Genomic DNA, 11,889 nt, shown 5'->3' on the forward strand with positions numbered 1-11,889 from the left:
ACCTTTGTTTTGAGTTACGACACGTATTTAAGGAAAGCTGGGCTGGGAAATTGTGGGAAATAAACTGCTTCACCTACCCATGTGCATAAAGGAGCTTAATGGCTCTTTATTGCGAACCACTTGGAAAGACATTTGCAGTGCCTTTCAGTCTCAAAGAGCTTTGATAAAATCAGAAGCAAGCAAAAAGGTTTTGAAGTGCTCTGCATTGAAGGTTGTCTGAATTGTGTGGGAAGGATTATGAACATAATGATATTTACAGCAGCTTCGCAAAGGAACTGAAATTATGCTTACTATTTTCAAGTATAAGTATTTTTTGCCTGTATCTATGAATATAAGATGAGTGTTTCTCCATAAACCAAACTGCAACCACTGCATTGTTTATCAGAGAGACCTAGGATCCTAAATTCTTCAGTGCACTTTGAAAATCCTGGTATCACTCAGCTGCACCCTCAATGTTTGGAATATATACACATACCTAGAAAGTTTTTTTGCATGCAGATATGGCTTCTGATGAACCAAAAGCAGTTAAGAGAGCAAAAACAGACACATAAGTTTAGAGGGTGTTTGATTAGTTTCATATTAGCTCTGAACTTTGAGCATTCTCTCTTTCTAATTGCAGGATGAAGGGAAGTGCAGACCCCTGGAAGTAACAAAGCTGGAAGGAGCAGAAATTGGTGTCGACACAAGTCTGGGTAAACCATTTGTTTTTAAGTGTATACCTCAAGCTGGAAACAGGATTTTCTACTTCTGTGCAACTTCCAATCAAGAAATGAAGAGGTAAGAAATCTTTCATTTTAATGGCTTCTGTTTTGTTACTCCAGTGTGGGAAGAAGGAGGTTGCATCTTTGGAGGATGTTCACAATACCTACCTTGATCCTTAGGGAAAAAAATTAAAAATCTATCAGCAATTTAAGGGAAGATAATGTTTCTATTTCTCAGTTGCAGAAGCTTCAAAAATTATTTTTCAGTTTCATAGCTTTTTTTCTTTAAATAAAATCTTTAACATTCACATTGTGTTACCCCCCTGATTTCTTCATTTATCCTGAGAACAAAAACTTCACCCCTATTCTCATGCCTTCTCTCCCGCTTTTATATCAAATGGAAATATAAGTTTTCCTGTGGATGTAAACTTGCTTATCAGTCTCTCTTCTGCCCAACAAGGATAGCGCTGGTAATAAATACAATCCCATCTTCATCTCCTTTTCTGTCACATTTTCATTTTAGTATTTTAAAATGCAAATGTGCCACAAAAACATGTTGGTTCTGATAAGAGGCCATGTCTGTAGGTTTGACACAGAGTTAGAATTTAAAAATAATGTTTTTCATTTCCCAAAGATAACAGATGACAAAACAAAGAGATTAAAATCACCCATAATATTTTAAAGGGTTTTTACATTTCCCACTAATTCATTGTCTACATTATAACAAAGACAAGGAGAGTAATCATTTATCCTGACAAGTTGAACTATATTTGAACTATACATTTTGATATATAGATTCTCCTGTCTGCAATATTGCCTTTATTTATTACAATGAGTTACACAGCAAGCTTTGTGATTTAAATTTTGGAGAGCCAGTAATGTTTATTTAGATTTAATCCATTCGTTTTCTGAATTAAAGCCTTAAATATGTCCTGAAAATTGTGCATCCCTTTAGATGCTGCATATGTCAGCAAGAATTAGAAGAGGCAGTGAAGCACATTTGTTCTGATCTACCAGACTAATCTATTCTCACTTTTTGTCATATTACAGATGGCTGGAGGCTATGGATAAAGCAGTGCATCCCATCCATCAGGTAATGCTGTATTTAGGTGAGAAGTGTGTGTACAGCAGATTATGCAGAAGACTGAGAGAGAGAGTAGCTGTCTTTGTACATGGTCAGATGCAGACAACATGGAAGCGGCACACTTTTGTTCTGTTGGGCTGTAAACTACTCCCAGTCTAAGAGCCATATACAGAATTATGACTCAGCTTATATGCTTTGCTGCGATATGGTGGAATTAATCAAAATACTTCCTCTCCAGATATGAGCAGCTTTAGGCTGGTTTCGAATCATAACATGAAATTATTGTAGCAGGCAGAAAGCAAGGCCTTGTGTTAAGCCTTAGGTAATACTGTTCAGTGTAAAAGAAGAGAAGACCCATATCTTCCTAAGTATTCCCCACATTTCTGCCTTGATTGCAGGCAACCCACTTTTTCCAACAGAATATTGGGTGACAATGAGACATGATTGCTGAGTTCTTATTTTCTGTGTTTTCAGAGATAAAGAAAGATAAGTATGTTGATAAAAATTGACTTAACCATCTCTTTACACTGTTATGTTCTTTGCTGGCCCCTGTGGCTGGGAAAAATGCAGTCATAATTGATCTTGAGCTGCTACTTGGAGATGTTACTCAGCCCAGCATAATTCAGTATCAATGGTCACTGGCTGACCCCTGAAATGGGACTTGAAAAGCTAACTTTAGTATTTCCAGACTTTGAACCATGGAGGTCAAAGACATTTTAGTCTGCCCTTTCCTGGCCCTGTGAGTCCTACTCTCTTGCTATAGACAAACCACCTTTATAAAAATATGAAAATTGCAAGGTACAAATTAAAAGCTGCATTAATGAGTGAAAAAAAATTATATGAGTGATTCCTTCAGCAGTATTTCATGATAGGTTTAAAAACAGTGAATGGTGTTTCTTGATGCTTTAGTACCTTTTGATGTAAAATTGATTGAACATATATTTCTTGTGGCTTTAGCTTTCACATGAGGTTATAAGTGCGAAACCAAACTAGTTTCCAAGTATATTCTTCCTGAGCACTTCTCAATATGAAGGAATCCACACACTTGAAAACAGCAAAAATAGATCAAATAATTGAAAGTGTGAATCCTAACCTAAAGAAATATTAAAACAGCCTGAGCCAAAAAGAATAATAAAGGCTTACACAAACAAAACACATCAAAAGAGTCAATCTTTAGTGTAGAATGCATAAAACAGTTAGATAAAATTTCCAACACTGGACATACAGAAAGATCACTCATGCATTCATCCATTAACAACACAGTAAAAAAAAAGGGAAGGGAAGGGAAGGGAAGGGAAGGGAAGGGAAGGGAAGGGAAGGGAAGGGAAGGGAAGGGAAGGGAAGGGAAGGGAAGGGAAGGGAAGGGAAGGGAAGGGAAGGGAAGGGAAGGGAAGGGAAGGGAAGGGAAGGGAAGGGAAGGGAAGGGAAGGGAAGGGAAGGGAAGGGAAGGGAAGGGAAGGGAAACATTTAGTGTGTGGTAGTGCTTCCATCCAAGTGGGAATGCAGTATCCCATGACATTTTCTTTGGAACCCAAAGAGCAGATGGTGAGTTTTCTCTTGCCAGATTTTATAGAGTAAAGACCACTGAGATCAAGCAATCAACACGACAATTTTTTTTAAAAAACTTCATACAGCTGTGAAGTAGACCTGTTTGTACCTAAAAAACACGTACCGAAAAATAAAATAGGTGCAGAAAAGGCAAATCATTATTTTAAGAAGAGACTAGACATTTGGATATTTTCTATCACATACACAGTAATTTCATTTTCAGCATTGAATTTTGTTGTTACTTAACCCCAGTAGCAGCTCAGCCCCACACAGCTGCCCACTCGCTAGCTCCTAGCGTGAGGGGGGGAAAGAATCAGAAGACTAAAAGTGAGAAGACTAGTGGGTTGAGATAAGGATGTTTTAATAGGTGAAGCAAAACCCACACACAGAGGTAGAGCAAACCAAGGGATTCATTCACCCCTTCCCATGGCTGGACAGGTATTCAGCCATCCCCAGAAGAGTAGGGCCTCATCACATGTAATGGGTATTGCCGGCCGGGGGCTATTTACAGATCATGAATGGGATGGGGCTGCTGTGGAGCGTGCCTTGAGCTGTTTTATTTTTCAGCATCAGTCTCATTACATGACTATGACAATGGGAAGATGCCAGCAGCTCACATCTCAGGCAGCAGACCAAGAACTTAATGTTGCAACTTACTGTAAAAGTTTCTTGACCAATCACACAAAGCAAAAGCACATTGACAGTAGTTCTATCCAATCACCATGAGCACATGTACTTCTGGTTAAAACAATGCTTGCTTATTTTGAATACAATACCTGCTTGTAAGCCTTAAAACACAACGCACAGAGCTCCATTATTAAGCTTTAACCTTCCTAATATCTTGCTAGATAAACATTTCTGTAGCTTAGAGAGTTATTCTAGACAAGCGTTAATACACAGATCATTGTTCTATTTGTCCTTGCTTTTCTACAGTTTAAATAACGTTTCTGCTTATTATGCATTATTATGACCTATCTCATGGCTGCTGCTTAGCTCTAATCACAGTTCTGCTGTCTCTAAGGCTTGCCTTTTGCAACTTTCCAAAAACCCTCTAATTTTATGGATTCCCACAATGGGTGCTCAGGAAGAGAAACACCACCACTCTAAACTTCCCCCCACTTCCATCTTCTTCCCCAAGTTTCATATGCTGAGCATGTTGTATGTTCTGGGATATCCTTGTGGTTGCTTAAGGTCACCTGTCCTGGCTGAGTTCCCTCTCAACTCCTTGTGCATCCCCAGCCTCCTTACTAGTGGGGTGAAGGGCAGAAAGCCCTTGGATCAGTTCAGCCCTCCTCAGCGATAAATAAAACATCCCTGTGTTGTCAACACTGTTTTCAGCACAAAACCCAAACACAGCCCCATACTAGCTACGGTGAAGAAAATTAACTCTATTCCAGCCAGAGCCAGCACAACTTTTCAAAAGATTTTCACAGCAAAAGGTAATTTCTTAGCAGAAGACTAGAGCTTGTGTCTTTTCATACTGGCATGTCCTCCTAAATTTTTTACCAGAACATTTCATTACGTACTTACTTTACAGAACCATGTGTGGGTAGATGTCACACTGCATAACACTACACTCCCACCATTGGCTATCAAGAACCCCGAGTGCCTGGGACTTCTCCACCAGCTGGACAGGAGCAAAGATGTCTGGATTCAGCACTACTGCATTCTGAAGGATGGTTGTTTGTACTTTTATGCCACTCTCCGGTCTACACCTGCCCAAGGTAGGGATGGCTGCTAGATTTTAATTTATTATTGTAGTAGGAATGTTTCACTGCACTTTCCAAGTAGAACTTTTACAATTAATGGGAGTTTCTTATCAGGAAATTCATGCTGTTCTATGAAGGTGAATGACTCAGTCTCTATTTATTCACTAGCCACCTAATTCCTGACCCTAGTATTTTTTCCTCCCACATTTTTATTTTTTTCTTTCTGAAATGGAGTTATTCTGCACACATTACCTTAGGAGCAGTTATCAGAAACAAGATTCACCCTTCTAAAGTACTTTATGATGGGTTGAGGCAGTGCCACTGATGGTAGTCTCCTGAAAGCTGTCAAATCCTGCATGTTAGGAAGTATCCACAGATACCATGAACTCTGACTGGTTGCCCTGAAACTACCAGGCTTTCACATGACCTTGTTAAAGCTATTCCATCCTTCAATTTGCAGAAGTTTCCCACTGCTGGAGAGCCTGTGGTCTGGGATGCCACCACAGCCATTTGCAGCTAAAGCTGCCATCTCTTCTGCCACAGCAGGAGAGGGTGGATACCTGCTTTCAAAGCAGCAAATGATGCTGTGGGGGTCAATTGCAAGCAGAGCTTACTTCACACACAGAGAAGGGATGACTGAGGACCTGTAAGTGCTTCCTCCCTGTGCTAAGGGAGCTGGCAGTCAGAAGAACCAGAAAGAAAATACTTTTGTTTTTACTCACTAGCCAGTCTTCAGACCAAAAGGGAAAATATTTCTTAGCACTTATGGTATTATGATCAGGCAGAAGGTAGTCCACTTTCTGTCATTTGCATAACACTCTTGTGTGGAGACCCTGGGGGGCATTCTCTGGTCTAGAGAGACACAAGAACCTTCCATCAAAAAGCTCTGTTAGACCCCATTGGCTCCTTCCCCTATTCCTACCATCCTGAGCCACACTTACTCCCTATTCCTTGATTGGCCCTCATCTTTGTACTGCCCCAAGACCAGGCTCAGCCCCCAGGCCCCTGTAGTGTGGTTGGTGGAACCTGAACATCTCACCACGTGGCTGAATAATGCAAATTATTATGCAAATGTCCTTTCTCCTTCCTTACCCTGGACTATGCTAGCAGCAATTCAGAGTGCTACCCTCTTCATCTGCCCAAGGCCATACTTACAAAATGACTAGGGATTTACATTAAACCAAAGCTAAGGTTTTCACAGAGAAAAACAATGAATTATCAGGAATCCAGAAATTAGGTTTTATGCATTTATGACCCTGAAGCTTATGTTCCTACTGCCAAATATTTTCTTTTGGTGCTTAAATATCCTGCCACATAAAAATTCTTCTATATGAGAGCATTTTTTTCTTGTTAGTGCATTTCTTTTCCATTTTCACCACATATTCTCATTCTATTATATCATTCTCGATGCTAGAACATTAATTTGGTGCTGTTGTACCTAAATATGAGACTCCCTAAAAATAAAGACCATTTTCTCCAGATGTTTCTGACTATTTACCATGTGTGTATACAATGAACTTACACCTTAAGTTGCACTGCAGTAAAGTCTGAAGCAAAAAAATAAATAAAAAGAACAAAGCAAAAACAGTTAACATGAAAATGCCCAGAAGATCAAGTTCTGTCTAATGCGTCTCCTTCACAGCCGGGTAATGTGGCCTGCCATGACACCTCAGTTACTAACGGCAGCAGCAGTAATCAAAACTGATTTGGGGCACGTTATTTTTCATGTTGAAATTCTTATCCCTTTAGTTTTTAAAGGAATAAAAAAGAAAGTATCAGTGACAAGAGCCCCTCTTCCAAAGAACTTTACAGTAGCTAGAGGCAGCTTCATTAATGGCAGTCAAAAAGTAGGAAAAATATTTTGCCATTTCCTATTTAATGAAAAGCTAAGTAAATCTTTATTGTTCATTATTAGATAGATAAGAAGCGTGTTTAGCATTGTTGAGATCAATTTTCATAAAAGAAACAGGACTTTCAGATTTTTAAATATAAAGTATATAAAACTCTGTGAAGGCACCAATCTGAAAATCCAGTTTGCCAGATTTGTTGGTATGCTTGTAATTGGCAGTAATTCTATCAATGGTATCTGCAATATATATAATGTATACTATTTTATTCTATCCAGGTGGCCTTTACCTGCAGGGCTACATTGTGAGTGAGCAGTCCCTGGGCTCCAAGAAATCTGTCATTGAACTCAAACCTCCATCCGAAGAATTTAAAACTTTTTACTTATGTGCAGAAAATGTAAATGAAAACAAAAGGTAAACCAAATATTTTTAATTTGGTTTTTTTTTCCCACTTTATTTACCAGACTTTAGGAGACCAGGAACTCTGTAGCTTGGGAAGATCTAGTGACAACTTTGCAGTCTGTTTTTACTTTTCCCTCTAGATTTCCCTTTAGCAGTAGCCTTAGTCAAACTGCAGTAAAACATACCCTGTAACATGTGAGTCATCAGTTCTGTTCTTTTCAATGCTGGAACAACAGCAAGGCTGGCTTGCAGAGGTTTGGAAATAAACCTGGATAAGGTGTTTTTCACAATTATGTGTGGGTGATTGTACTGAACACAAAAGCTATGGCACTTCTCATTAGTGAAAGTATAGTGTATATCCTTCTCATTCCCAAGAATTATTGACTTTGATCAATGACCATTGTAATTTAATTAAGCAAATTGGGCAATGGAAACACATTCTGAAGGCAAATTCCCTCACCATAATCTAGTCAAATTCCAACATCTGTAGGAGTTTTTACCTAAAGCCTATTAATTACACTACTTAGGCTTTAATTTAATGAATAGAAGACAAAGCTTTTCAGCATGTTGGAAAATTGCTGTTAAGCTGTATTGTTTTTGTAGCCAACTCCTCCACCTTCTGCATCTCTCCAATCCAATGATTATGAGTAGACATAGTAATAGAATTGAATTCCACTTACTAAAGTTGTGTCTCAAAGGGCAGAGAAATGCATACATAACACTTGATCAGGGACAATTGTTGGTCTTTAATTTCTTCTAGGTGGATTACAGCTTTGAAAGCTTCAATTAATAAATGGTTACCCCTACACCAGGCAATCCAAGATTTCATGAACAGACCACTGGAGGAGACAAGGATGTGAGAAGAAAGCTCAGGTTTTCCCCTGTTTCTGTTCTGCATTTAAGATTCCATACTGTATCTTTTGAGTCATCTCAAGAGATATTCTAGCAGCAGTTAATCTTTAGCATTGCTATACATTCAGAACTTTTGGAAGCATTAAAAAATACATGCAAAGAAATGTTGCTTCCTTTGTCGCTGTATTTTGTGTTTCTACTTCAACTCAGACCACACATAGAGTCTACTTTACAACTGTGATGTGACACACATTCCACATACATTTTGTACTCCCTGCTGGGGTTTTTTTTGTGGTTTGTTGGTTTTTTGGGGTTTTGGTGGATTTTTTGCAAGTGCAGTCTTGGCAAAGTGTTCTGGTTTTTCATCCAAATAATTCATATATAGGCTTACCTATAACTTTCTAGGTGTAGTGATGCTTGAGACCAGCTGGGTTTACTGAAGAGTTAGCAGCTACATACTATTACATGGAATAAATCTGTACATTTTTGTTGTACTATTATACATTCTTCTTAATTTTATGATGATTTTGATTTGGTCATCTGCCATCATATCACAGCACATTTGTGAACAGAAATCAATTCAAGAATCAATTTTTTTTTCCTCCAAAGCTAGCAGTAAAAGACAGCAGCATAACTCTTCCTATGAATAAATCTGGATATTCAATTTCCAAGCTCATCAAAACACTAATTCAAGTAAAATTACAAAGGTTAGTTCAAAAATGCACCCAATATAAACAAAAAAACCCTGCCCATCTGTAAAACTGTAATTATAAAAGCTGCGATACTTGCTTTTCATATGATCTTTAGACCTTAAGATTGTTTAACACACTAGAAACTTAGCTACTCACTTGCTGGTACCATTAGCCTGGAAGATATCAATTGCAATGCAGAAAAAAGTTTAAAAAAGCAAGTGGTGCTCCCCCAGCCACTAGAAATGTATTTTTTAGGAGACAGATTCATTAGCTTTACATGCTTGAAGCAATAGTACTTCAAAGAATGCTGATAAACTGTTCCACTTATTTGTTACAGTGGCTTGAGTGATTTATTTCAGAAATAAGAATGGTTAACTAAACAGTGTAAGAAATTTTTTGAAAACAGGCACCCAACCCTAGATATGTTACCATGTTTGCTTTGTATAAATCTGCATTCTGAGGTAAAATGCACAACTATATTTGAAAAAAAGCAGTCATCACAGCCATATTCTACATTCTACAGTATTTTTTTAAATTGTGTTCAGAAATACAATTTGCATTTCTGCTACAACTCCAAGAATAAATAATGAAATAGCTATGAATTACTTCTTTTTCTTACTCATTTTCACAATAAGAAAATAACACTTATGGGTCAAGTACAAATGCTGTTAACTTGAGACTAATTACTTTCCCTGGGGAATAGCTATCCAATTCAGAATTACACTTCAGAGCTAGGAAGCAGAAAAGCAAACAAAAAACCCAATATATAAAAAAAAATGCAAACAAAATTAAACACAAGAAATGTATTTTCTGTTTTAAACGGTAGCGAGTCCTGAGAAGAGCAATGTTACTGTAGAAGGGTGTGGAGTACAAATCCTGTAAGAAGCAACTGAGGGAGCTGGGGGTGTTTAGCCTGGAGAAAAGGATGGTTAGGGGGACCTTAATGAGCCTATGCCTTAAAAAATTCAGTGTAGTGAGTGAACTTAGGATTTCTCAAATGACCATAAAGTTTGAAAAATTATTGAAAGAGAAAACCAAAACTATCAAGCTTTAGAACATTTAGTTTTTAACCCAGGAAACTTGAGGAGGAGCCAATGCATGCTTTTTACATTTCTTTGAGTCAAAGCTTGTTCCTTTCTCTCTGCTTGACAAGAGATCAGATTAGCCCATGGCTGTTGTTTTTTTCCTGGGAAGTAGCTACAGACCCCAGGGACTTGGGCTGCCAACCACTCCTTCTTGTACCAGTTAATCTCCTTTTCTTACTAGAAGAACCAAAGATATTCTGAAAAGTATACTGAAGTTTTTCTCAACATGTATCAATAACATGAAAATTATCACCAGGGAAATTTGGAAATTCTCAAGCTTGGTGACCATACCCAGTTTTACTGTGATTTTCACCAGGCATTCACACCACTTTTTGGGCAATATTTCTGGCATGAATTATAGCTCACTTAGATTGGTTTACACATGAACTACAGGATAAATGTTAGTCTTGGTCATCAAGTCAGCCATGCATTTTAAAAAAAACTAAAGTGGGAGGTTATTTCTGCATCCTTTTCATAACACAACCAGTTTTGATTTATCATAATGAGACAGTAATGCATGCATCTTATGTTGCTAGTGAATAGCCCTTCCCAAGAATGTCTCTTTAAGGTAGGAGAGAGAATAGCAAAAGAGTATGCAGTGTGCTCACATTACCTTTCACTAGCCTAAACATTTAATCCAAATACATTTCATACCAGAAGATATGTTATTACCATGCTCCAAGTGCAAATAGAAATAATGAAGTAGTTATGGATAAGTTAAAGTAAAAAAACACTAAAACCTGGATCTCTTAGGCAGGGAAAAGCTGAGGGATTGGATGAGGTGGTTTGATGGAGAAATTGCAGCAGTTCAATAGCAAAAAAGACCTTTCCACTTATTCAAGGGCAAACATGGTACCTATAGCCAGAACTAAAGTTACTGGATGGCATGTGTGATGGAATGCACAATTAATTTCTAATTCTAACAGCTTTGATGTTTATTACACAACTAACCTTCAACATTCATGATTTCAGTACTATGCAGTCTGTGTTTAGTTATTTGAGATCTTTATAACAGAAAGTTTTAAGACGAAATAAATAAACAACGTGCCTTGACAAAGTAGGGTAAAGCTATAAGTAGAACTGTCACATCCATTCCCTTCCTAGGTAACTGCACCACAGCATAAAGCAACACTGCAAAGCACATTTTACCAGAAAAAATACTTTTCCTCTAGTCTTTACAACATAATGCATGCAGTCTGAGGCCTGAAATACAAAATCTGCAAAATACTCCAAATCCAATCCTGACAGTCAAATAGATGGTTTCATTCCTCTCTGTTAAAAATTAAACATGTGATTACAAGTTAGGGGCAATGTCTGTGGTGCTTAGCACTTAAAAGTCCCATATCTGCGGCCGCAGTTTACATCCTGTTGATTACATCTGTGACTTTAATCCACACTAGGCTAGAGCACAGTTAATTTTAAGTTAAAACAAATAATAAAAATGTTTGGGTTTAAAATGGGTTAGAAATTATCCTGGGTGCAAAAAAATAAAATAGTCTCCTCATTATTTGATCTGTAGTTCATAAAAGATATTTTAAGAAATTTTCATGTTTAGTAATTTTTCAGCATCAAAGCTCTCAATTTTCTTATATATATAGCAATTATCTTGTAATAAATATTTAATCACCTTAATAACACTAAAATCATAAACAAAAGTGCTTGGTTGTTTAAAAAAACCAAAAATCTGAAACACTTTCAGTAATACCTATAGCACAAACAGAACACGTGTGAACTTGTGAACTTAAAGAGCATCAGTGTTTTGTTAATAAAAAATGTCCATACACTGGTTTTGCTCTGCAAGTCACAGTTTGTTATTTATGCATTCTATCTCCAGTTGCAGCAATAAATGGCAAAAACTGCTGAGCTGTTTTTACCCCCACATGTTTGTTACCATGCCCATCTGAGAGACAGATATACATTAAAATGATACATTATTTGAGCCATAAGAATTGTGCAATAATTCCTTATT

At 37.5% G+C, this 11,889-nt stretch overlaps 1 protein-coding gene across 1 annotated transcript in view; it reads left to right on the forward strand.

Annotated features, from left to right (window-relative positions):
- The window catches only part of LOC132086836 (uncharacterized), a 28,444-nt gene extending 20,177 nt beyond the window's left edge, over positions 1-8,267 (forward strand). The window contains exons 7-11 of the mRNA XM_059492768.1: positions 620-777; positions 1,752-1,794; positions 4,871-5,057; positions 7,168-7,303; positions 8,052-8,267. Of these exons, the coding sequence (XP_059348751.1) occupies positions 620-777; positions 1,752-1,794; positions 4,871-5,057; positions 7,168-7,303; positions 8,052-8,151 (624 nt within the window). The 3' untranslated portion in view covers positions 8,152-8,267. The remainder of the gene's footprint in view (positions 1-619; positions 778-1,751; positions 1,795-4,870; positions 5,058-7,167; positions 7,304-8,051) is intronic.
- The last annotated feature ends 3,622 nt before the right edge of the window (positions 8,268-11,889 follow it).

The sequence above is a fragment of the Ammospiza nelsoni genome, chromosome Z (genome assembly GCF_027579445.1).
Source record: "Ammospiza nelsoni isolate bAmmNel1 chromosome Z, bAmmNel1.pri, whole genome shotgun sequence".
Taxonomy (NCBI): domain Eukaryota; kingdom Metazoa; phylum Chordata; class Aves; order Passeriformes; family Passerellidae; genus Ammospiza; species Ammospiza nelsoni.